Raw genomic sequence first — 27457 nt, 5'->3', positions numbered from 1 at the left:
GCTAATGCACCGTATTAATTAATGTAAGTACTCATCTAACTCTTCACAGCACATCGTAAACAGAACGTGACAGAGAGAAGTTAAAAAGTACTTAAATTAACAGAGTGCAGACCCATTTAGTTTAATCTGACTAGATTTGCACATATTCAATACGTTATGCTTTTCTAAAGAGACTACTACTTTAGAAGACAACATAAAATATATATTTATTGATCACACAAGTGACGCAAATTTATAAAAGCGTTTTCCTAATTATATTACCTACGATATATTAAGATAGACATGACGTATTAGTTTTTATTGCACATATATTTGCAATCGCTTCAATTGGACAAATTAATGGAGAATTCTTTTTAACTGTTGACATAGTAAAATACCAGAACCAATCACAAATTATGATTTTAGCAATGTTATAACTTCAATAACGATTCCGTTTCCAACAAATAAATAAATCTATGTTTGTAACATCAATAAGTTCTAAAGTAGGTACTTTTCTTTCTATGTTTTTTTATATTATGTTATAATTAATCAAATTAATCATTGGAAATCGGAATCGGCTTTATTGAATAAAGGTACTGGTTCGGTATTTGTCTATAATACCTTCAGAATATGGTTCGACTTCCTTTGACAATAAATAAATTACCTTACTTGAAACACGGATCCAAGTAGTTATCAAACATATCAAGTTGCAAGTCGCCCCAATCGGTTGGATTTAAGAGTAACGATGACAGGTCATCATCAGGGATCAAAGGAGGTGGTATCGCCGGTTCCACTATGACATTTGCTCCAATACTCGTCTCTAGATCCATGGAAATTGGCAAACTCAAGTCTGGCAGGTGCAAAGTCACCGCTTGGTCAATATCGTGAATGTCAAGTAACTGACTATCCATTTGAGGTATGTTTGCCACAGCTACTTTGTCTTCATTTTTTGAGTCTTTCTCAAGTTTTTTCTTCTTGTGAGGTCGGTTGGAGATACGCTTGGTGCCTTCCAGATGTGCGAGGTCGAGTTTCCAAAATCCACCCTTTCCAGGCTCTTGTTTGGACCTTGCTTCCTTCACAAACACTTTGTTTAGGGACAGGTTGTGGCGGATGGAGTTCTGAAATGTATACAATTTGTAGTTAGTATAACTTTAGTATTTGGGAAAAAGGGAGGCAGCATATTGTACAGAGTTGTGCCCCGAGATGGATAAGGGAGGCCTACGATTAGTGCGCTCATCGGATATTTGCCTAAAACCATATTTTCTGTATATTTATAATAAGGAGAATATATATCTACCAAGATGCCTACAAAAATTTGGCTAGTATTTTTATTGAAATGATATTGAATTGATTTTTGGGACCGTCAAAAAAAGGAATATACATTAAATGCTCCTAATTTTACATTTACTACCAGTTCTCAAATCAAGTGCGTAGAACGGAAGAGAAGAACTGGCAATTAACTCTCCGCCACACTTTTTAATCGCCAAGTGTTTACTAGCTACTAGCTCTTTTCCAACCAACCGCCAACATATGCAAACAGCTGTTCCATATCGCACATTACTGACCATTTCACCCTTTTAATAATATAAACTAGCGAACCCTGACGTTGCACCTGCTGGACCTAATGTGATTCGTGCTGTTGATTTTGGATTAATCTAGGATATGCTAAAATATATTACGTTTTATTGTATGTCTATACAAATTTAAAGGAAAACATAAAATCAACCCTGATATGAATGTAAAGCACGCGAAATATGGACTTGTTTAATATTGACATAGTTTATCTAAGAATTTGTTAAATAAACGTGTTTTATAAAACTTTTTTGACGCATGAAAACATTCAATTGTTAAAAATAATTATTAGAGTACCGTAGTTGAACATGAATTAAGAAATACAAGAAAATATAATGCCACTGATTTTAAGCACACCTACACATAAATTATATGTATTTAAGTTTTTATTTTATTTTGCTCTCCAACATCCAATGAGGACAATCAGATACAGTAATACCCCGACTTACGCTACCTCGACTTACGCGAATTCGGAGTTACGCGATTTTCTCGTCTATTCATTTTTTTTTTTGAACGCCGCGCAGTTAAAGTCAAGCGGCGGCGTTTGTTTCTGACTCCCCCCGCCCGCATTATTATTCGTTCAGTTTACAACAGGCATAGACGTGTAGTGATGTAAACTGGGTAGGATAGTGATGATGTTCAAGAGCTTGTGGATTCACACAATGAGGAGGTCACAAATGATGAGCTCATATCAATGTGTGAACAAGAGGAAGAAATTGATAATCATGATTCTTTGGATTGAAGAGAATCAATTGGAAGATCAAATGACAGTTGGAAACTTGACAAAAGTCCTCAGTTCGATTGAAAAAGGGTTAACAATTTTGGAAAGCATAGACTCCAATGAAGAGCGCATTTTTGTTACAAAACATGGAATTAAAAAATTACTAGGATGCTACGAGGAGATATACGGGAGAAGAAATGGACTTTGTAATTACAATTTATGAAACCTTCTACATCAAACTAACTTCGGATTGCGTTTATACACTCTATTAATATAGTTTGTCATATTATCTAGAATGAGATACTAATCATTTCCTAAATTATTGTTTTATTTAGTCTCCAGTCCCAATTAAACATACTTTGTATGTCTTTATATGCAAATTTGTACCCCGACTTACGCGAATTCGACTTACGCGGATAGCGCTCAGTCCCACCTATCGCGTAAGTCCGGGGTATTACTGTACTAATGAAATTGTATTAAATAAATAATTACATTGTATACGTCATACCTATTAGAATACGTAACTTTACTCAGATATCCTACTGTGCGTTGACTTACATTCTAGCTGAGAGTTGATCAGTATTATTATCATTATTATGCCTTTATTGCTGACACCCGGTAAAATATTTGTTTTCGTTACATAACCTAACTTAAACTAACTTAAACACCAGATGTGCCAGTTATGGTGATCAGCTCCTGTGACACATAGGCCTCTTCCAGCTGCATCAATTACTTTAAAATTTTAGCACTTCTTGTCGAAGTTGTGTTGTTCTTGTTTATTGAACTCTCTTTATGTTGCCTACCCATCTATTGCTCTGTCTTCCTCTCTTCCTTTTTCCATCTGGTATTGCCATTCTGTTTTAATTTTTATGCATTTCAACCTAGTTTCTCTCGTTATGTGCCCGGTCCAGCGCCATTTCAACTGCCTTTTTTTCTTTTTTATGTCCTCTGTTTTGGTCGTTAATCTTTTCTCTTCTGCTCTTTTGTGATCTCTCAGTGTTGCATGTTTACTTTAAAAGATGTTTCTGAGATAATGCACAAGTCTGGCAGTCGTATGTGATACAAAGTAAGATACCATTGGGCAGCCTTTGCAGTATTAACCGTTTGATACTAAATATCAATCATTTTTTAACTCGCCTACTCAAACAAAGTAATAAAGTAGTAGTTTTTTTTCTATCTCGAAAGTTCCACGAATACTTAATTTTATTAAAACCATATTTTTATATTTTATGTAGAGTCACCATAGTTAACAATTAATCAGTAGTAAACCTTGGTTTTCTTTATATCTCATTTTTAATATCCTTACACAAGGAGAGATATAAACATTGTTCGCGAAGTTTTGTTTCTTTCTCGAACGTTCCACAAATACCTACTTGATTTTAACCCTTGGATTTTTGAAAACGAATCATTTAAATTTTTACTTTATTGTATTAAAACAATATTTTATAATCTATGTATAGTTACTGTAGTTATTGTATGTACATATCGCTTATATTGTATTATCAGTACTCAGTAGCATAGGGTTAACCGAATTCAATTACGCTTTATCTTATCACATTTAACGTCTATTAAACATAGATTCAGGGCATGTAATATATTATACATCTTAACAAATTTTATAATATTAAACTATATTTATTTTGCATTTCGCTGTATTGCGATACTAATTCGTTGAGCAAGGAAGGCAGCTTTGGGGTCACCGGTACCATCTACTAGATGCAAAGTTAAATCTTAATTAGCGCCTGTGTACTTGAACCCCAAGAGTCTCTACTCCAAATGAAACAAAATCCAAGTTATAGACAAAGGACAAAATGAATAAGTCCTATTTATAACAGAAACTGTTTGATTTTTAATAGCTTAAGTCCTGATGTCATGTTCACACGTGTCTATAATATATTTTCATAAGTTAAGATTGTCGTAATTTTAAAATGTGTGAAGTTTGAGAGCAAAATAAAAATATAATTTAACCAATCGTTCGAGGCTTTTGTAAAGACGAGATATGAAGTAGGTTCTTGCTAAAAATACAAGATTAATAAATCACGGCTCCACCTCAAAACAACTCCAAATGTTTTTCTATGTGGCGTATACTCTTCAACCCCATAGACATTAATAAAAACATCGTGATGTGTGAAATTAATGAAAGGAAGTAGAAATTGTTGACTTCAACCTTACCTAACCTCACACACAAGCGCCACTTAGTTAAAAAAAAATAAAAACCTAAATTAACAAATGCTAACTGGAAACTGAGACAATATATATATATATTTATATCATGTACGTAATATGATCGGTTTTTTATTTTTTTCTAAAGCGTCCAAAGCCAGGCGCCTTCTTAATATTACTTGGGGTACTACTAATAGTAAATAGGGTGATAATATTATGTCCTATCTACCTATTGGTAGACAAAGGAGCTATAGCACGTATGTTATCAATTCGTAGAAGTAAAGTCGATTGAATGAATCATAACATTATTCAAGCGAAAGCTACATTATTTATATAAAAAAAAACAAAATTACGCGAATAACGTCATTTTTTTGGAGGTTTTCAAATTTAAATGTCAATATTTATTTATAAGTCCCAAAATATATTTTTTTTAAATAAAGAAAAAATAAACAGATTTAACAATGATGTTGTAGGACTTATAAATAAATAGGGATTAGTCATTAAATACACTAAAATGAGTCAAGTTCTGTCATGTAGAGAAATCAAACTGCGAAATTTAAAGAACGATTATACGCATAAAACAATTGTAATAATTACTAACCTGCCAAGTAGGATCGGCGTTCCTATAATACTTGAAGTTATCACGAATCCATGAATAAATCGCTGACAACGTCATTTTATCGTTATTATAACGCATCGCCATACATATCAATGTACTGTAGGAGTACGGCGGTTTCTTCTCACTGTTATTCTTGTAATCATCCCTATTCGCCATAAAATCATCTTGGCACTTCGTTATCGTCTGGTTGAACTTCTCCAGCCGCGTGCTCTGGGATTTCGGTGCGGTCACCGGTGATACAGGACATTGTGGTATTGCCATAATGTTCGTTATATTCTGCAACCAGTTCAAATTCGTCAAATCTGTCTCCGGCTCTTCTCTTATCCGCTTCGGTCTCTTCCTCGGCAGGTCTGACGCGTACATATCTGGCTGCTCGTATACATATTCGATTTCCACTGTGTGCGATGATTCTGGAACCGCATGATCGCTGTAGAGATCAAGCATCTCTCCAGAAGCCGGGGATAGACCTGATGTGATATGCATGGTGATTCAGCGGTATCGATCGGCGCGGCCGGCGTGACGTAGTGGTCAGTGGTGTTGTTCGGGCGAGTGGTGGTATGAAAGTGCGCGTGGTGGCAGGTGCGCGACCGAACAGGTGGTGCGATCAATATTTCTCCGTAAGAACAGCCCGCATACGATAGCTCCAGACAATTAGTCACGGTTCCTTATCGGAGACTGCGGGTACTTCCTTGCTGATCGGTGGTAATTAAAATGGCGGTTTAATTACGATTTTGAAGGTGTTTAACAATCAAAAATTGGTTTGCTAATAAAGAATACACGTGCAAAAAATTAACGATAAGTAATAATAATTAATACAAATTTAATAAGTTTGGTCTCTGTGGTAGTGTGCCTTTAATGGTGGCAGCATTTCCTCCCTGTATTATATTATTAAACTGTGTAGGTTAAGAATATTGTTAATACTACATATAAGTTATCAATTTTTCTTTGGTTAAAGGTAATATAATATCTGGGAACTTAACATATTAGAATCTAATTACTTGAATAAGGGTTTTACGCCTTGCAGAGATTGTGGTTCAATAGTTAAGGCACACGCACAAGCAAATAGGACTGGCTTCAATTAATTGTATCAATGAAAAAAATAACAATTAATACAAAATAAGTACAGAAAACCAAACTTAAAAAACAATCTGTTACTATAAAAAAGAAGTATCTTTTACCGATTCCTTGTTCAATTGTAGTTGAATATTGATGAAATGTATAGGAAAAGCGTCTTTTGTTTGCCAAGGGCAAACATCGCCTGCCGCCACCCTTTTATACAATAATCACATTAAGTGCTAGCCCAACACTCATGAAATGGTAGAATACTTATTATAAGTACTAGTACTCGGTTTAAAAGTAATATTGTCTTAAACAGCACGTGACCACAACTAAAGCCCTACTTTAATATAAAAAACGTATATGTATTTGACATCGATCATTTTATGTCTTTAAACCTTGCCTTCATAGCATGGGAGATTATTTACATGGGAGATTAGACCATAAGTTTTAACAACAATTATAATTAACTGTTCTTATTATCATGACATCGTGCTTTTTAATATGACATTTGCATTCTTATTTTTCTATGGCTGATTGTGCGTTTATAATTAATGAATCTGATTTATTTATTTACGCAATATAGAGAAAAAAACCCGCGGAAAATTTGCTTATTTTGGCTAGAATTCTTGTTACTTATACTACTATATACTATTATATACATTCCTCAGGAATTACTCTATCTATTGGTAGTAATCGTACAAAAATCTGTGTTGCAATTTTAGAGTTAATCATGTTCATATATAGGGTTAAGTGGCCAGCCAGATCGTGTGATTTGACACCACTGGATTATTTTTTGTGGGGCTATGTTAAAGACAGAGTCTATACGGAGCCAATCGAATCGATTGCAGCCTTAAAACTCAAAATCCGTGATGTCATTAACGAAATAGACCCTCCATTTTGCCAAAAAGTGATTAGAAATTTTGATGAAAGAATCAACATCTGTCAGCGTGGTCGTGGTGGACATTTGCCAGATATCATTTTTCATTCATAATTGCCAAACTTTTCTCTTTGTAATAGAATAAAAATTTTATTCATTTTCCTCTAAATTCTTTGTTTTATTTTGTTTTAGAAAACAAAGTTCTTGTTGAAAAACCCTTTAAAAAGACGCCGCAGGGTAGCATTGCATCGTAGGTATAATTAGATGTATAATACATCTAATTATACCTACGGTACGTTGTCTCCTCTTAATAAAGAAGCATTAGGGATATGGACATAGTTTAGGTTTACCAGTTGGCTTAGTTTATTAGCCAATTTCTTTTTATATAACAGGGCACAAACGGGCATTACAGATGATGAATTAAACTCTTAACGTCCAAAGGTCTAGGTCTCGATTTCTCGCGAAGGAAACCACGACTGATACCTACTTGTTTTTAAAGTCAAAGTCATAAGAACGTCAAAAAAGAAATATACATTAAATGCTTCTAATTTTACATTTACTGCCAGTTCTCAGGGCGTAGAACGGAAGAGAAGAACAGGCAATAAACTCTCCGCCACTCTTTTTAATCGCCAATTTTTTTTTCTTTTACGCAACGTTTGTAAGGAGCTGCAACCATTACACCATGTTCCATATGACATCTTAAGATATAAATAATAATAATATAATTAAAAACAAAGATTTACACATTCACATGTATTAAAGTAGTACTTTATGTCTATAACATTTGTAATAATGTATTGATGTTGTTTTTTTAATTTGCGGCCGGCATCTATTAAAAAATACATTTCCCGTTTGCCGCGTGCGTACTGTTCCCGGTGGAGCGGAACGCACCCCGTGCCAGGAACCGAATCCCGAATCACCCCTATCCCCTATACATTTTAAACGTATATTGAACTTGCCTTATTATACAGTTATATTTCTAAAAACAGTATTTACAATATTCTTTACCGACATAATTATCATAATACAGTGGTCCCTCTTTATACGAGTGTTTTTAAAATAGGAACAGAAGAGCAAGCGATATTTTGCTTTGAGATGAGAGATCCTCTCTTGACTCTTGACCAGAATAACCAATCAGTGACCTGAGAACTTCCATATATGTTATGACGTCACGGTTGCAGTCACATATTGCAGGTGTCACTAGTGGTACTGCCGACGAACACGCAAACTGTCATAAGTGCGTTGGCGGTATTTTAAGATTTGCTTCTAGGCTATCAAGACATTTCAGTCAGTTATGTCACTTTTAGGACTTTTGTATTGGTTTAGACCTACATTACATACGTAGACGACGAAAACAAACATTTATTTAAATTCTATGAAAATGCTGAGTCATTAGGTACTCAGAGATAGTCCTGTCGCTCGTGTATCTGAATAGAACCCATCAGAAACTTCAGGGTTGGTGACCTTAAGAGCTTAATATATAAAATCTATCCATTAATCAACTCCAAATCGTGGAGCCTCATTTATGCCACGGTTTTCTATAACTTATAGCAGTGTTTCCCAATGTGATATATTAAGTTCTAATGTAATTGATGTGTAAGTGTGTTTTTTTTTATAGAACAGGGCAAACGGGCAGGAGGCTCACCTCAGGCCTCGCGAGTGCGTTGTTGGTCTTTTAAGAATTTGTACGCTTGAAGGTTGTTAAATTTGTTATGTCATAGTTTCTTGTATTTTTAGGCATACACATTGTTTTAGAATGTGTTACATATAAATAAATGAAGACATGGGGACAGGTTTGATTGTTAAGCTTATCTAAAATTTATTAGGAAATTGAAATTCAGTTTGTTTGATAATTTACTTATTGTGTCTCGTTACTACTATCTATCTTAGGTTACGATTTACAATTATCTATCTTAAGTTAGGTAGGTAAGTGAATATTTTTACCCTAAGTTGGAGTATGGCTAAAGTGACCAATTATTCTTTGACTCAAAATAGTACCTACATTGGTTTAATATAGGTCAAATAATCTATCGTCAATGAAAACATAAATATTTAACTTATTTATATATGTAGGTACCCAAAATGTTTAGTTATAATTCAGAACAACAATTTTTTTTTAATATAGCTGGTGACGATTTCAAATAAGAATGAAACTCTTCGCACGTTCTTCATAAAAACTACTGCTCAAACTGTTTCCTAAATTTCAGAGACAACGGAACTCGTAATTGGAAAAAGGGACATTTTTCCAATAGACGTGTCCCGTTCAAAATGGGACGTCTAGTCACGTTAAGCATGACACAAAAATGGTTGGGAAACACTGCCCTAGAGGTTAGTGGACGACCTCTAAATGACGTCATATTTTCAGTTTCTACCCGAATTATCTAAAAGTTCATCGTGTTTAGGCACAATACAGGCAATACTCAGCGAGGGAGTTTGCTTACCCTGCCGAAGCCGCGTAAAAATAATTTAAAGAAGTCTATTAGGTATGAGGGTGTGCAATTATTTAATCAATTACCATCTCAAATTCGCAATAGTGGTGCGTTTGACAAATTCAAAACGGCATTAAAGATATTAGAATGTCCTATAATTGTGTCCTCCAGATGCGATCTGAAGCAACAAATTGATATAAATGTACCGAGCATTGAGCCGAAATATAAATAAGCTTCAGTGTAATAATTGGAATATATGCATAAAATAAGGTACCGCAACACATGTTGCGGGATATTTCGAAAATTGTATTTAAAAAAAATTTATCAGTGTGCCGAGTACCGACAAGAATTTGTAATTAAAGCCTTATTCAAAACGTATCTTACTAAGATTCAAAGTGGAGAGGGTGATTCAGAAAATAGGCAGCATTGACTACCGTATGTTAAAATCCAATACATTTCTGGCGTAGACTGTCTAAGCACTAAGTCTCGACTCTAAACTTACCCTTAAATTTAGTGAGCGTCCTAAGTAGACAATCGAGATTATTTTAGTACATATGCTTATTCGGAGCAGTAGAGGGAAACTGGAGCGAGTCTTATATTCTATATACCGCTAAAAGCTATTTTCACTTCCGATATCATTAAAGGGTATAAGGGCTAGTGAAGCCTAAAATTGTAAGCTCTTAAAATAGTTGGTAAATAATCATTATAGGGTGGTGCATATGTTGCACGCACCTGCCGCATGGTCAATTATATTTTAGCGTAGGAGGGGTAGCTCCGTCGCTCAGATGGTCAGGCACTTTGCTTTTATATTAGGAATGTTGCAACAATGAGGTTTCGTTTCAAATGAGGCAAAAAATGCTGTTTTTATGTTCTATGTATTGCGCAATCATTTAGAACAATCATTATTTGATTTTTCACTATTAATGGATCTATGAACCATTTAACGAATATCGCTTTTTTAATATAAATACTTAACTTAAATTACTGATATATTATATTTTAAAACCATTAACATATTTCATATTTTCTCGTTCTTTTCGTAAATCATGGACAGTGACACTGACAGATTTGACAGATGACAATTTATACGATCTATCTAGGTAAATAATACTTAAAATATTTTGTCCCACGAGAATGTGGAACTTTCTAGAGAATAAATATAATGTAAAGGCTATTAGGTAAATCTAAATACTAATTTTCAAATAAAACAAAACACAGTTAAATATAAAATGTATAATTTCAGTATAAAAGTATGCATTACAAATGCAAAAGTTTATTTAATTCGGAGCTTAGTCATTATTAACATCAGCATACATTTAACTATATTAGCGTCCTTAATTGTTTAAAAGATTATTTTTCAGTTATTCCTTCAAATGGGTCAGGAACCAATCGGCACCGTTGATGAGATTATCCATTTCCGAATTTAAGCTGCTCAGAGAATGATTATCTTCGTACATGTATACTCTGAAATATAATTTGTGACCTAGCCTTTAACATCGGGAGGAAACTGGCTTTAGACCTTATTATAGGAGTGGATAATGCACAGAGCGCTGATCACCTCCTTGCCTATTATCCTCGTTATACATTTTCCATATTTTTACTACACTACAAAATAATTTCAAACTTTTTTTATATAATTTTTTATATAATCATTAAATATACAATAATGCGATAATTTGAATATCTCAATAATTTGAAACTATGTAATTGATTTTTAATTTTTTTGACTCACTCAGTCGGACTTACGGACTTTCAGAAATATTTTTTATATTGTTGTATTTAATTGTTAATACATAATAAAAAAACAAATGTTGTACAATCTTATTTATTTGAGCATTTTCTCCCCCGTGGTTATTTTGACCCCTTGGTACTTTGAAATTTATCTCTACTTGAGTTTTAAATAATCGAGAGCCGATCTTAATGCTAAGTAAAATAATATATTTGTTTTATATAGATCATAGGGCAAACTGGCGCGATTATCTGATGTTAGGTGATACCGCAGCGCATGGGCACTCTTTAAGGTAGAGGACTTGCGAGTGTGTTTCCGGCCTTTTACCAATTGGTATACTCTTTTTTAGTCGAAGTTTAAATAAAATATTTAATATAGTATTGTAACTAACACAATGATAACCATTATAATGATTATTGTTTAAACAATAATTGCTAAATCTACAAAAAAACATTTTTACCTCGTATTGACCCCATTAGCCTTCAACCTTTTAGCATAGTCCAGTCCTTGGTAACAAGGTACCCGTTTATCATTTGAACCCAGCATCAAAGCGGTGGGTGCTATAACCTTGTGGGCGTGGACTATTGGCGAACATCTGCGCATGGCCAGAATCTCTTTGTCCAACACTTCACCGGACTCGTGGTAATTAAGACCAGCTTCTACGTAACACCTGTAATATCATTTTTGACAGTTTGTTTGTCTATTTCAGTTACTGTCAGAGCAGTATTGGCCAAGTGACTTGAGTGCAACTCTCTATCTCAAAGAGATATAATAAGAAAATATTATTGACAGTAATGGAAATAGATTTTATTTATTAATCTACCCTCACAATAATTAGTATCGAGCACAACAACACACAATTAGGAAAACAAGCGTGATCAATTTATCGCCGGAAATTTAGCCGGAGTTAATTTTTTTCTATTTAAAGGAAATACAATAACAAAAAATGGAAATCTACCCTCAAAATATAAAATCATACATAAATAACAGTGCAGGATAATTAATACAAACACATAAATAAAACCACCGTACCGTTACAGAATGTTATTTTGTCTCAAAATTTGAACCTACCCGCAGAATTTTAACAGACCCAATACTTTCACCAAACTACTAATACACCCAAAACTCACCCATCTGGGTTATCCGCATAACTGACTTTCGTAGCCAAATCTATAAGTGGATTCCTCAATACCATAGCTCTAAACATATCTGGATATTGTCCAGCCAAATGCGCACACAAAAATCCCCCGTAACTACCGCCATATAGAATAAATTTTTCAAATTTTCCTTTCAATATATTTAAGGCTAACAGTGCGTCTTGTACATCATAAACCCCAACATGGCCTATGAGGGAAATGACGTTGTCATCTCCTGAACCAGTTGAGCCGCGATAATTCAAACGAAGAGTTGCGAGTCCTACAGACAAAATCTATTTTTACTGTGGTATTTAAGTTGTAGACTTTTAAAATATATTATCTATGCTGAAAAGTACGGAGGATTACATATATATTGATTAAAAATTATTGTGTCGCGTTTTTCGGTTGTCCACAACGTGCATCTTCCTTGGTGCTTATTTCGCCTGATTCAGACTTTGCAAACCACTCATCAATGATTGATTTAGTGCCAAATCTGAGTAACCTTTATAAAACCAAGTACTGGTTTCAATAGGCTGTTTTTTCGCAAAAAATGTTATGCTATATCAACAACGAAATTTTATTTAATTGATTATTTAAACATACAAGTTTCTTCACAAAAATACTATAGCTCACAAAGTTTGTCTGTCTTTTAAAGGTTAGGGCAAACTAAAAATCATAATTTAAAAATGTTAGTGCCATGTGTCCTACATATAGATTGAACTAAGAAATCTAAACTTTTAACGACTAAAGAGAAATATCCATTTTACAGTTATGACTCGCCACGAATTTGGCGAAAAAAATATTAGTTTTTTTTTCTAGAAAAGGAGAAAACTATTATGCACACCGCGCATGCAAGTGGCTCGCGAGTGCGTTGCCGATTTTTTTATTTGGTACACTCTTTTCTGAAATGCCTTAAGTTGACGATTTGTATTGAACTATATATCATCTTTTAACTAAGCAGAAACGTTTTAATAACCACATTAATTCAATTCGATTGATACAGCAGAGTTTGCACATACTAAGCTATCGTATTAGCAGTAGATAGAAAAACGGTGATAGACTTACTATTGAGGGTAGTCAAGGATTTGTTTACAGCAAAAGTATTACCCGCTCTACGCCCTTGACTTGCGAACTGGTTGTAAATGTAAATTTACAATTAATTTAATTTGTTTTTCTTGACGTTCATAAGTGTACATGTTTACCTATGTGAATAAAGATATTTTGATTTAATTTTGATTAATAAAGTAAAGTATTTATTAAAGCGAAGCAAAGAATTAAGAAGATTGTGGTATACACTAAACTAAAAGAAACATACAAATACAAATGTAAAATAAACCCAAATCAAAGGCGATCTAAATGTTTGATGTCCCATAAAATGACAAATGAGAAAGACAGAAAACATTTTGTTGATAGAAAACCATGTTTAAGTTAAAAGTATCGCAATAAAACTTTAAAATCACATTAACAAAAAGGACGAAATACGAAGGACCAATTAATTAACAACACGATAAAGGGAACATATATCAATGTTGCAAGAGAAGCAAGTTTCCCACTCACCAATCAGGTATATCCGTGACTCCAGACATAGAGGAGCAATCAATAACAGGGTTTCTGGCAACCACAGCCTTATAAACGCCCGGGTACTGACCACTGAGATGCGCTACCAAAAATCCACCATGCGACCCGCCATACAAACACAGCCGCTTCTCGTCTATTGCGAACTGCTTCACCTGCATTATAAACCTTCCACATTGGTCCGAAATCAACGAATTTATGTCTATTTACAAATACCATGTAGAGACGTAATTGGGCAGAAGCAATGGAAACAGATGGAGAAGGCCCATGCCAAAAGGCAGAAATAACCTACTTTGGAGTATATATGTGTAAAGATGTTTGCTATATTTTACGAGTTGAGTCTATGACTGTCGAAATCACACATATACAAAGTCGCTACCCCGGGGAACAAATTTGCAAAAGATAAATCTGTTTTTTTTTTCAGAAAAATAAATAAAGGAAAACTAAGAAGTAAAAAATATAAGGAAATATCTCAAATGAACGCTATTTTTTCCTATAAGACGATTACACTTTTGTTATGTATTTACTGTATTTTTAAATCTTAATCTACATAAAAGTAATTTAACTAATTAGACGGAAGAGCAAAAGAGCAATCGTTAAACGATTGTTACACTGTATAAACATAATAACGGACGAGTGAACGATTACGATGGTAATTTTGACGAATGTCTAAAATCAACCTTTATTTGTTTTCCTCTTTATCAAGTAACATTATGCACAAAATAATTTCCGTAGAATAAAGACATCCTGGTGTTTATTTAATAACATGTTTTGCAAAAACTCTCAAGTCAAATACATATGAGAAAAAATTAACACAGTCGTAAAAGTGCTTTACCACTTAGTTCCTCGGGGCAAGACAAGCGACGTAATTTTTAATTAGGTTTTTTTATAGAACAGGGGACAAACGGGCAGGAGGCTCACCTGATGTTAAGTGATACCGCCGCCCATGGACACTCAATACCAGAATGAAAATGGTTTTTTGGTGAATTAATGTTAAAACTATTTTACCGCCTGATCAGTAGCATATTTGCAGTCAATGACATCAGCGGTCCCGATGCGTTCCGGTAGAAAATGTACGGAAGCATCTCCCGCACCAATTGAACCGCGGTAATTTATTTGGAGGCTCGAGAAGCCTGCGAAGCAGTAGAGGATGTCAAAACATCGAAAATCAAAACATTGATACATATCTAACGTTTGCTAATATTTATAACCTGTACTATGATGGACAAAAATGTGTATTAATAGTATCTTTCATTTGTCCTGTATAGTACATTAGGTTATGAATTTAACGAAACGTCACGAACTTTTTGATATGTTTACGCAAACAATATTTAATTTTTAAAATTAATTTTCGTAGTTATTTTATAAATACTTTTGTCCGTCATAGTACAGATTATAAATTTTACGATAGATATAGATACAGATTATAAATGATACGATTATGACATGTATTTTTACGCAAAAGAAAATTTAAAGAAAACACTTTTTTACTGGATTTAAGCTATATATTAGTAAAATTTTGTGTAAAATCACACACAATGGATATTTCTCTTTCATCGTCAGGAAACCAGCCCTCGGCTGAAAATATCGCATCACTTGCCTGATGAAAAGGAAATGATTATGAAACAAAAACAGAAATCGGATAAAGGCCTCCTCCGCCTCTTTTTTTTTTTAGAACAGGGGGCAACGGGCAGAAGGCTCACCAGATGTTAAGTGATACCACCGCCCATGGACACTCGATGCTAGAGGGCTCGCGAGTGCGTCGCCGGCCTTTTAAGAATTTGTTTCTATTACACCTTATTAAAAATATTTTATATCACAGTTACTATAATTTAATGCTGACATTAAAAGGTTTTAAAAAGTTACCTAGTAAGTGGAAGAAGGCCGTTTCCAAAGAATATGCGTTGACGAAGGCTGAATGCGGTCCACCGTGGGGCCAAACCACCAGAGGGCGCTTCTCGCTGCTGCTTACCAATATGCAGTTGAAGGATTCTGGACAAACAAACATATTAAGCGCCGAAGCTTCAGATATTTAGGAACATTGTTTTTGTCAAACTTCTATTGTTTATGGTATGACCATAGACAAAATTTTCCTCTTTGGAACCGGATATAATAGATATTTACAATGCATTAAAACTGCTATTTTAAAATCAATACTTTTTTTATTACATATAGGAAAAGGTTATTTATATTAATTACAGAGTTCGTTTGGTAGCGCCAAATTAGCAGTTTGTTTTTTTTTATATAATAGGAGGCTCGCGTGCGTTGCCGGCCTTTCAAGAATTGGTACGCTCTTTTTTTTTATAACCCTAAGTCGAAGGTTCCATTATTTGTCCTCAATTAAGCCTCGAACCTCAAGCGTATTTAAATACAAATATCAGACCACCTTCAAAAATTTTTTTTAACAAATCCTAAAAGGCATGCAACGCAATGGAGATTACTCTGCTTTTTAAGAGTGTCCATGGGCGACGATATCACTAAACATCCTGCCCACTTTACCCCAGTTCTATAAAGTAATTTTAACATACATATTGGTTCTTAATCCATCTCTATAAAAAAAAGAACACACTTACTGACGTCATCCTCGCAGTTCGGATGCTCCAAGTTCATATACTCAACTTGAGCATCGCTTAGCTCAGGAACCGGGTTTGGTGAACTCACACGAACCCATTGTATTGACATTTCCGATCCGCGTTGCGGAATCTTTGCGATGTACAACTAAAAGTCATATACCAAAAATTTATTTATTTATTTATATGTATTAATTAAAATATAATCAGTACATAATAATAAATCAGTAGTGCTACAACCTATCCAGGTCTGGAATTCAGATTTATGTATCGTCGTTTAGCTAGCTGTTTGATCAACTGCCTGAATATATTTAAACGGCGCTGTTTAGTTAAAAGGCCAGCCTGTTAATTGAACAGCTTCATCAGTATGTTGATTGCGAAACTTTTCAAAGTAAAGCTTTTAATTAAATCTCTTCTCCGAAACAGCTCGACCGGTTCTTATGAAATTTTATTATATTCAGTAAGTCTGAGAATCGGCTACTATTTTTTTTATAGAATAGGGGGCAAACGGGAAGGAGGATGATGATGTTAAGTGATAACGCCGCCCATAGACACTCAATGCCAAAGGGCTCGCGAGTGCGTTGCCGGCCTTTTTAATTATCTTTTATCTTTCAAACCAAAGCGATAAGGGGCGTCAACCCTAAAAAACTTGACTGAATTGTTGGTTTTTTTTATGAGACAGCATACAAATATACAACCCTTAATTTTCATCAACCCTCTACGATTAACCACTATTTTTTTTGTGTCAAAAAAAAATGTTTATGGTTTGGCACTAGTAAGCCGTACGAATTAATTACTTCCAGGTAGGTTAAGTATAGTAAGGTAGGTACATAAGGTAGACCTGACTTGACCTTAAGTATTAAAAAAATAAATAGTGTCAAACCATAAGTTTGTCACTGGGTGGCATAGCAAAATTTTCCATGTTGGTGTATACTAAAAAGGCTGGCTAGGTATTAAGGGGCACGAAGTTCGCGATTGCAGCTAATTCTTAAATAAATTAAATTTTATATCTATTACACATTTAAAATATATTGCACAATTAATTTGATATATTTGTTTTTAATATTGTTTGATAATTTGCTTTTTTAAAAGAGTACCGAGAGTTTTTTACGCCGGCTTTTTCTCTCGGCCTACACCCTCTGTCTTTGCCGATGAGTAGGGATGCCTACAGGTTCAAATCGATTGACGTGGAATAAGTGATACCTAGATGATCTTATGTTCCAAAATAAACGTATTTTTTTTTTTCATATATACATTAAAACAAACATAATTAATAAAATCTCACCTGTCCCGGAGTTTTGACATTAGAGTAGGACGCCAATACCTTGTCTTCCACCACGCACAGTACTGACGTAGAACCAGCCGGCACCAGCGAGATATTCGTTATAATTTTGCTTTCTGGAATATTATTAGCTCATATATATATATTTTATATAATATACAGAAACGAGCCTTCGGAACGCTCATACGGTTAGTCGTCGCAGCCCAGGGATACGCATTTTAGTGGGTAAGTTGCCGGCCTATGTGAGAGGAGTACACTTTTACTATGAATAGTTGGAGGCGGTTTCTCTCACTGAAGATTCCCACCGGAAATAAGCATCAACCCCACCAGAAATAGTGGGATCAACCCCACCAAAAATGGTGAGATCAATCCCATTAGAAATAGTGGGATCAACCACACAAAAAACTTGAACAAAATACGTAGGTACACTCGGTTGTTGCTACGGGCGAAAGCTTATAAATTGTATAATCCTAGAAAACCTTCTTGCTCCATCGTTAGAGTATATAGTTAGTCAGTATCAGATTATATAGTTGTTCCAAATCATTAAAATCTTCAGACATCAAAAGCTAAAAACCGTATCGAAATGAATCTTACAGACAGACACACACACAGACGTAAACTTTTGCTTTATGCGTCCTTTTAACTTACCTAAATCCAAAACGTAGCTATTAATCTCATTGAGACACGGAGTACTGAAAATCAATCGGCCCCCGCTAAAGCATTTTAGGGGTAAACTTAGGCCATACATGCCATGAAATGTCCCGTTTTTAATATACATTTTGTCATCTACTATATCCAATAGTATTTCCTCTTTGCTTTCATTAATCTGTTCTGCAATTACACTGTCTAGCTGAAAAAGTTTAAAATAATACATTTATTCATTACATTGACGAGGCCTTATCACTTTCGAGCGATCTCTTCCAGACAATATGAGCAGGAAATATAAATTATATATTTAGATAAAACTTTACAGCTTACTATTGAGAATATTTTTTTAATCTAAACGCCAATAAAAAGGTTTTATGTATATATGTGTGTATGTATTTTTGTGTGTACCTGAAGCTTATTTAATAAACCTCATTATTTAATAAGCTCCAATAAAGTATTTGGCATTAAAATCATGAAATACCAAGCTTTTAATGGATAAAATACTTAAATTGTACAATTACTATATAAACTCAAACATAAAGAAAAAAAAGCAAAACAAACAACGTCAAATTATAAACCATCAATAATAATTTATTGAATAAAATATAAAAACTTTTTCCTAGCATCGTTTTGACACATGTCAAAATTTAATTCCCTTTCCGGTTCCCGTAAAGCTAATAATATACATCAACATTCGAACTTAATTAACAATAATAGTTTTGTTATTATTTTTTTTTAATATTGATTATAAATTGTTCTGGAATCTATCGTATTGTTTAAAAAACTTCTAATAACGATCCTTATCCTTGGGATTGATTTGCTCAAAACTTGGCAATTAAAAAGAGTGGCATAGAGTTTCTTGCCCGCTTCTCTCTTGACTTCCGAACTGGTAGTACCTAAATGTGAATTAAAAATCTTTTTGAAGACTTACGTCATTCTTCCTCAGCCTGACGATCTGATGGCAGGCATGATGCGGCCCCCCAAGTGTTCGCTGGAGCCACACGACGTCTCCCTCTGGAGACAGTCTGGGGGACCTGACAGCGCCTTCAGGTCTACTTAACCTACCTGGAAGTAATTAATTCATACGGCTTGCAAGCAATATATAAAATTGTCTCTTTAATATAAATTATCTCTTATATATCCGATAAAAGTACTTTTTATATAATTTAATAATAAAAAAAAGAGTGTGTGTACTTATGTACACGCGTTAAAGTGAAACTTCTTTGGCGTATGGAAAAATAACTAAAATGCCGTAGTGATTAGCGATAAATATTAATATTAATCAAAAAGATTTCATTTTGCTGAAAAAATATTGAGCAATACTAACCCTACACAGTACAAAAAATACATATTGCGCAATAAAATTTAAACTTTTGTTCAATCATTGCGCAATTTTTCAATATTATCCCTACACTGCTAATAATATTGTACATGTATGCGTCGCCTAAGAATGTTACACTCACACATGTAAAAGCAATTAACAATAACAAAAGCGAGACGGTTGTTTATGACCGCAGGTGACTTTCTTAGAAATTCAACATCTCAAAAGATTAGTTTTGTACGCTGATTATAAAAACAATTACACTTAAGTATGTTGATGTTTAAATATGAAAATATTTCTTCGTAATAGAGAATCGCTATTTATAAGGTTATAAAGAGTAAATTAATGTATAGGTTTTGTGTCAGACTAATCTCATTTTTTTCTCAATCAGAGAGATTTTCTTTATAATGAAGGTTTATTATATTTTATTGCAGTTTTATTGGCAGTATAGTTTTCCTTCGATCTCTTTTGCGATTTAAAAATAATGTGCCTTTAGAAGAAACTCTTAATAGGAAGCGAGTGAATTGAGGGAGTCTAAATACCAGTAATTATTATAATAATAATGATAATAAAAAATATTATTACTGGTGTTTAAAAAACCTAAGAATGCGCTTCGGGGTTTTACTTTTTTTTAATTTCCGCGCGGTTTTATTGACATCTAGTAACGATTTCATTCGTAATCGATCTCTTTGATGATTCAATATTTTTGTAACATTATTTGCGTTCCAAATTCAATTCACTTTTAATCAAGATAATGTCCCCGTGAACGAGGAGTGGAGCATTCAAATTGCGTCACTGATTAAAAAAGAACTATGAACGATTTGAATTTTTGGCGCGTAGTTTTTTGTCAGCCAGTAACATATTCAGTCAAAATCGATCTCTATGGTCGGAATATTTACATAGATATACCAAAAATGTTCCAAATTATTTTTTAGTCTTTGGATAGACGAAGGCCCGCTTCTTAATTAGATTAAGTACTTACGATAAACACCATCAAGGCTCAAGTAGAATATATGACTTAGTCTGTTCGTACAAAATATGAGTCCGAGTCGAGTAGGGTCAAAGACCTGCCAGACCACACCTACGACTGCACGGCCGTCGGACGTGAATTTTACCTGAAATTTTTCGGAAGCTGGGATACCTATGTATGTATGTATGTATGATGACCATATCCACATGAACACATGTTCATCTCTATATCGTGTACAATATATTTTAAACAGGACTATAAGTGTCTGATGGTACATCCTTGATTATTTAGGTATCTTTTCGCTGGAAATCGAATCCAAAACCATAAGCTTTACAACTCACAGAAGCATTCAAGTTTATTAGTAGATACGTATAAAGATATAGATTATTAAATACACTAAAATAATTTATGTATCAAAATAAAGATTTCAATGAATTCCTCTTTTAAATATATTGAAGAAGAAATTCGTGGATATCTTAAAATTACTGAATCACAGACAGACAGTTTCCGAGAAATTTGTGGACACACACACACACACTTATAAAATTTACCTAACGATTAACTTTTTTAAGTTGGTAAAAATACCTGCCCAGGGCACATGGCTTCTGGTATTCCATCAAGCAGAGTGAGAGATTCCGTATCCAGGTCACATTTGACCACCACTGACCGTTTCTTACCAACTAGCTGTTCACCCCAATCTGGCTTGTAAATATATTCTTCACCCTATAAAAAAAATCAATTAAACATTTGTTCTATACACCGTGCAAAAGGCGGCCTTATTAATTTAGCGATCTCTTCCAGACATTAAAGAAAACAAAAAAATGTACGAAATATTTTATAACATAGAAATTTTTTAACTTTCTTCAATCGTAAAAAATCGTTGATTAAAAGTGAATTGAATTGGCAACGTAAATGAAGGTACTAAATTTTTACATCACCAAAGAGATCGATTACGAACCAAGATATTACTGGACGTCAATAAAACAAGAAAGTAAACAAGGAAATTAAAAAAAAGAAGTAAAAACCCTCAAAACGCATTATTAGTTCATTTTGAAACACCATTAACGTAATTTGAATCCCTTGCCCAACTCTCTTTCTGATAACAGAGACTTAAATATGTTCGAATATAATTGATTTGCATGAGTGTTAAATTTAATGTCATATTTTCTTGTATTTTTTAAGCACATGTTTTAAAACGTATAAATAAATAAAATTATCTCTATTTCCCTTGGTCATCGTATTACGTTCAGGCAATTTATTGTCTATGTTTTTTTTATTGTCTATTATTGTTAATTAAGATTAAGAAAACTTAACGAGAATTTTTATACGAAAGACTTATATGAACCTAATATATAATTAATGTACAATTTATACGAAAGACTAGGCGGTATGGTCGAAAGACTATGCGCCATGTGCGAAATAAAAAATAAAAAAAACAAAAAAAATAACGAGAATGTTATTTTTGAACTCTCAGCGATGGACTGAATGCGTGCTGCAAATATGGTTTGACCTTTTAACATCATTTTGAGTTGTGACAGGACGTCTGTCGGTTTACTTGTTCTAATATAAAAAAAGGATTTTAATTTAAATTAGTTCCTTAGATGAATTTAACCATTCTAATGATTTGTATAAAATACTCTTTCGGCAAAATCCAAAACATTTTTGACGTACGGGAGTTAGACTATTGGTTATTTAAAATATATGACCAACAGTTATATAAACTAGTATATTAATAGCTTACAGGTATAATTCTCTTATCACCATCTCCATTCGCTTCTTTATCGGCTGGTTTCCTCTTAATATAGGGTTCAGATTTCTTTGGTTTCTGCTCAGCAATGTATATCAAACTCTTTTCATCCGGTGACCAGTCCAGACTTCCAAATTCAGCTGAAAATTAAAGTCTATAAGTAAACAATAAAAATTATCAATACTTGTTCACAATATGCAAGTGAATTGAAATAATTACAATAAAGATTTAATGACCAAGGTTTATGATATAATATTTACATATACTCATAATATATTGCTAATATTGCCCCAAATTGCAAATCAAATATCTATGGAGATTGTATTTGATAACTATTGATTCATAAGAAATTGTGAAAACGAAGTTGTACTTCAAGTACATTTAATTAAGTTTGTTTCAATTTTGTCCTTTAATACGTTACTTATGTTCGAATATAATTGATGTGTATGAGAGTTAGATTTAATGTCATATTTTATTGTACTTCTGCAGCTTCTGACAAACGTTGTGTAAAAGTAAAAACTTGGCGATTAATAAGAGTAACGGAGAGTTTATTGCCAGTTCTTCTCTTCCGTTTTACGCCCTTGATTTGTGAACTGCCAGTAAATGTAAAATTAGAAGCATTTAATGTATATTTTTTTTTGACGGTCATAAGTGTACATTCTGTAATACCTATATGAATGAATAGTTGAATTGAATTGAACATAAATACACACATAGAAAAAAAGTCAAATGCAGAGGATCGAACTTAAGACATCAGAATGACACTGAACTTATGAGACCAACATTGGGTTCTGGTGCGGAAATACGTGAATAATAATGTAATTATCAATAGTGTATCGCTGGTTCCTTTTGTGTATGGGACTTGCTGATGATAAAATAGTAACAGGAAAAATAAAACCAAATAATTTTTTAAACTATTTCACTGCGGTTAAGAATATATATCCATACTTCCTTCTTGTAAATTAGCCATTATTAATCAATGATAATATAGCATTTAAATGTTGAAAGAGTTTTTTAAATCAGTCCAGAACTTTTTGGGCCAATTTAAAGATTTCCTCTCAAGCCTCTAAGCAATAAATAGTATAAAAATCCTAAATCTGAGACTAAAACATATAAAATGAAAACTTATGTTAATCTATTCTCATAAACTAATATACATTGATCCTAGTTAGTTAAAATCATACACTTACCATCAGCATAAACATTCCCATGTATATCCAATGCTGTCAAATCTATTGAATGTGCAAGGCAGTTTTTGGACCAGACTTCCAAGAAGCATTTATTATCTTTACCATTTTTTTCTTCCCTTATTATGGCTTTGTATGTCTCTTTTGGTGATACAGCCGAGAGCAATCTATAAAACGGTATATGCAAAAGTTTTGTGTTTATACAAAGTTAATGTATGTATACGAGCCAAGGTAGATTTTGCTCTGGCTATTTCTAGAGTCACCCCTGAGAATTTAGCCAGAAGTAGGCACTCTCTTCAACTGTTACATTGCATTAATTAGTTACAAAGCAGTTAACATTTCGCTAATATTCTATTGTTTTATCCGAGTGGTTTATGTAGAGCAGTGATTCCCAAAGTTGTCTATATCGACCCTTAGGGGTCTATGACAACCTGCAAGGATCTACATCAGCGAAAAAAAAATTGGTAGTCCATGAAATGAAAATGGGGGTCCACGATAGTGGATCTCAACACACACTGATAGCACCTATTTACTTACATGATACTATCTAATAACAATAATCAAAGAGAAAAAATTAAATAAAAGATATAATGAGAGGTATATAATTTTTTTTTCTTTTCCCATTTGGTTCGTCTCAAGCATGTGAAGCGTGTGTGCTGTGGCTGCAAATGGCCCTGGCTCAGCATTATGCTGAGGAGCAGAATGTTCCACAGCGCTGGTCATTCTGCCATATCAGCTAGTTAGCGCCTCAGTTGCCAAAAATATATTATTAACACTTAGGCATAATAATAATTTTAGTGTTAGCAATATTGGTATTGAAGTCTTGTGTAATATGGTGTGAAGTAAATAAAATAAAATTCAAGAAAATAAGAATAATTGTTAAGATTTAAGATTAAATTTTTTTTTGGAGGATTAAAATCTAGATGTGGTGGAATTTTTCTTGAGTTAAATTTTATTGCCATTAATTACATTTCAATTTGGGATCAGTTATTTTAAGTGTTGATTTAATTGTGTTTAAATTGAAAAGTTAAATTTGTATCATATTTGTGTATTTTTTTCATTCAATAAAGAAACAAAAATGTTGAATCATCATGTAAAAGAAAACCACTTACTCATTACTGATGTTTATGCCAAAATCACTTTCAGCAACCACCTTCAAATCTTCATCAAGGATATAATTAACAGCAAACTGGCTATGTTTTCCTTTGTCAATGTTTCTAACTGACCATTTTGATGACACTTTAGTACCAGAATTATTTAGTCGTGCTCCAAGGATGGATGGGATTTTTGACAAGGTTTTATAAACCTGTACAATTCTTTCAATCTGGTTTCAATTAAATTATCAATTAAATTTCAAGTTTTACAAAGAAATAGTCGTAGTCAAGTCAAGAACTTACATGTTTGTCATCATACAAAGTTATTTTATTATATTAAATTAATTAAAAATTGAAGTTACATAAAATCTGTATGGTGACAAAATATTGAAATAAAATCATTATGTTCAATGTTGACGAACCAGCTCAGGGGTCATAATCCGGGTTGGATCTTATATTCAATACCTTGATTGTGATTAAACTGAGTGTGTAGGAGTCTCGGGGGACCTTGATTCGAAAACCTCCGTGAGATTTGGAGTAATTTTTGCTGCTTAAGTTGTAGTTTAAAATAAATTAAATATTTAAAAATTTTTTCGAAATTTTGTGCAATATTAGAAATTTGTAAACAATCCGCCATTGTAAACTTTTCTATTTACCTTGAATTTGCTTATTCAGACCCCTAGATAGGGTCTCGGGGGCCTTGATTTGAACACTTCCGTGACATTTGGAGTCATTTATGGTATCTGAGTTGTAATTTACACTAATTAAATATTTAAAAACACTTTTTGATGTTTTGTGCAACAGTACAAATTTGTAAACAATCCGCCATTTTAACTTTCGAACTTTTCTATTGGTTATCCAATTAATACTTTTCTATTGGTTACTAGAGATTTACTAGAGATGTGACATTTTGCATAAAATTAATCGATTGTTTTTAGTATGAAAAATCGATGATAATAAAGAATTGTTTTTTTTTATTCCTACTACAATAAAGCTAATTCTTACTAAAAATCGATGATAATAAAGAATTAATTTTTTATTCCTACAGCTTATAAAGCTAATTTTTACTACAATAAAGTGTTTACTTTATTTTCTAAATTTTATATTCAAAAATCAGAGCACCCCACTATCCACGTGGTCCGGTCTTGTCTGTCGGCTTTTGAACGGCTCCGGCGCGAAGGAAGAGCAGCCCCCACCAGCTACGTGCCAAAGGACAGGCATGAAATGCCTGTCCTTTGGCACGTAGCTGGTGGGGGCTGCTCTTCCTTCGCGCCGGAGCCGTTCAAAAGCCGAATTATTAATTAGAATTATCAGAGCACCCCACTTTCCACGTGGTCTAGTCTTGTCTGTTGGCTTTTGAACGGCTCCGGCGCGAAGGAAGAGCAGCCCCCACCCGCTACGTGCCAAAGGACAGGCATGAAATGCCTGTTCTTTGGTACAGCGGGTGGGGGCTGCTCTTCCTTCGCGCCGGAGCCGTTCAAAAGCCGAATTATTAATTAGAATTATCAGAGCACCCCACTTTCCACGTGGTCTAGTCTTGTCTGTTGGCTTTTGAACGGCTCCGGCGCGAAGGAAGAGCAGCCCCCACCCGCTACGTGCCAAAGGACAGGCATGAAATGCCTGTTCTTTGGTACAGCGGGTGGGGGCTGCTCTTCCTTCGCGCCGGAGCCGTTCAAAAGCCGAATTGTTATATAGTTCGGCTAGGTTAGGTTGGTATATTAATATTTAATTTAAATAACTGTTCAAAAAACCAATTATTATCTAGTACAATTAAGTTAAGTTAGTATATTAATATTTAATTTAAATAACTGTTCAAAAAATGAATTATTATCTGGTTCAGTTAGGTTAAGTTAGTATATTAATATTTAATTTAAATAATAATGGAAAGTGGAAGATTTTCATCGAATATTTAAATCGCGCTCTAAATTCGACTTTTTAAAAATCGATATTTTTTACATCCCTATTCATTTTTTAAACGCAATCGGCCATTTCGAATTTGGATTTTGCCAGAAGAGTGTGTTAGTGTTACAGTACGGATTAGCCGTTAAAAATCCGCTACTTTTTACATTTCTTTTGTTTTTTTGTGAATGTGCGTTATTTTATTTGCATTTTTTTGAAACTTGGTGAACTATGCTTGGTAAACGACCGGCTTATGTGCATGACTTTGAGGACGATGGGTCCGGTTAATGTTAGGTATATATGTTTTGGTTTTTTTTATTTTTTTATTGAAATAACTGTTTCTGGTGCTTGAAATTGGTTGGGGGTGATAAGTAGACCCTCCACCCTCCCTCCCCCCCCCTCTCCCCTCCCCCTCTGACCTCAAAATCGAGGTACTGAATTGTAAATTTTACCCCATAATCCCATGATATATCATATAAGGTAATATATTGGGCTTTTTAAAGGGTCAAAATTTAACTTAGCACATACCTGCCCAGTCATTGCAAAAGCCTTACACTGTACACTATCCATGCATCTAATTAATTGTCATTGAAGTTACGAATTATATAAACTATTTGTTTGAGAAAATCCACAAACTATTGATAACTTATCAATGTGGAATTTTTGAAATTGTGGTACCTAGTAATTTCTGTTTACTTTTGCAGTATTTATTTAAGATATATAGATATGAGCACAGACTATAATTTACGACAGTGTTGCCAAATAGTCTTGGTAACACACCCTTGTCTAATTTGATTTCTTCCCTGAAATCGAGTTCAGAAAGACACCTATTCTTACGATCTGTTCGTAGGTACTTCAATTTAGTTACAAAATCAGGAAC

The 27457-nt window shown here is 33.7% G+C and overlaps 2 protein-coding genes and 1 long non-coding RNA gene across 4 annotated transcripts; all 3 read right to left on the bottom strand.

Annotated features, from left to right (window-relative positions):
- Window positions 1-605: 605 nt before the first annotated feature.
- Window positions 606-5782, bottom strand: LOC111002009 (forkhead box protein J1-A-like). Its single transcript, XM_022272098.2, has 2 exons — window positions 5037-5782; window positions 606-1097 (listed from the first exon to the last, which is right to left on the bottom strand). Exons 1-2 carry the CDS (start codon window positions 5535-5537, stop codon window positions 645-647), a joined length of 954 nt encoding a protein of 317 aa, XP_022127790.2. The 5' UTR covers window positions 5538-5782; the 3' UTR covers window positions 606-644.
- Window positions 5783-10640: 4858 nt separating this feature from the next.
- LOC111002001 (acylamino-acid-releasing enzyme) lies at window positions 10641-27292 on the bottom strand. 2 transcript variants are annotated; one of them, XM_022272089.2, is made up of 15 exons: window positions 27106-27287; window positions 24697-24908; window positions 23588-23751; window positions 22392-22537; window positions 21236-21373; window positions 20663-20795; window positions 19291-19424; window positions 18360-18561; window positions 17715-17827; window positions 16433-16577; window positions 15726-15851; window positions 14868-14992; window positions 13842-14014; window positions 11609-11818; window positions 10641-10883 (listed from the first exon to the last, which is right to left on the bottom strand). In XM_022272089.2, the coding sequence occupies exons 1-15, from the start codon at window positions 27145-27147 to the stop codon at window positions 10781-10783; spliced, it is 2166 nt and encodes a 721-aa protein (XP_022127781.2). In that variant the 5' UTR covers window positions 27148-27287; the 3' UTR covers window positions 10641-10780. The 2 variants fall into 2 exon arrangements, with proteins under 2 accessions (XP_022127781.2, XP_022127782.2); XM_022272090.2 differs by lacking the exons at window positions 13842-14014; window positions 14868-14992 and adding an exon at window positions 12279-12564 and having other exon boundaries at window positions 27106-27292.
- LOC123689900 lies at window positions 25121-25815 on the bottom strand. The gene is made up of 2 exons (XR_006750769.1): window positions 25335-25815; window positions 25121-25225 (listed from the first exon to the last, which is right to left on the bottom strand). It is a non-coding gene; the product is annotated as an uncharacterized LOC123689900 (long non-coding RNA).
- Window positions 27293-27457: the final 165 nt, after the last annotated feature.

This window comes from Pieris rapae, chromosome 17 (assembly GCF_905147795.1).
Source record: "Pieris rapae chromosome 17, ilPieRapa1.1, whole genome shotgun sequence".
Taxonomy (NCBI): Eukaryota; Metazoa; Arthropoda; class Insecta; order Lepidoptera; family Pieridae; genus Pieris; species Pieris rapae.
This window is presented reverse-complemented; position numbering and strand designations above follow the sequence as displayed.

What these genes read in the sequence shown, in the direction of transcription:
- LOC111002001 (XM_022272089.2), bottom strand. Translation starts at nt 27,147, where the DNA reads ATGGATAGTGTACAGTGTAAGGCTTTTGCAATGACTGGGCAG. An exon ending in TCAGGCTGAGGAAGAATGAC is followed by an intron (nt 18,562 to 19,290) that starts GTAAGTCTTCAA and finishes AAACTTTTTCAG; the next exon opens with CTAGACAGTGTAATTGCAGA. An exon ending in GTCACGGATATACCTGATTG is followed by an intron (nt 11,819 to 13,841) that starts GTGAGTGGGAAA and finishes ATGATATTACAG; the next exon opens with GTGTTACGTAGAAGCTGGTC.
- LOC111002009 (XM_022272098.2), bottom strand. Translation starts at nt 5,537, where the DNA reads ATGCATATCACATCAGGTCTATCCCCGGCTTCTGGAGAGATGCTTGAT. An exon ending in ACGCCGATCCTACTTGGCAG is followed by an intron (nt 1,098 to 5,036) that starts GTTAGTAATTAT and finishes TATACATTTCAG; the next exon opens with AACTCCATCCGCCACAACCT.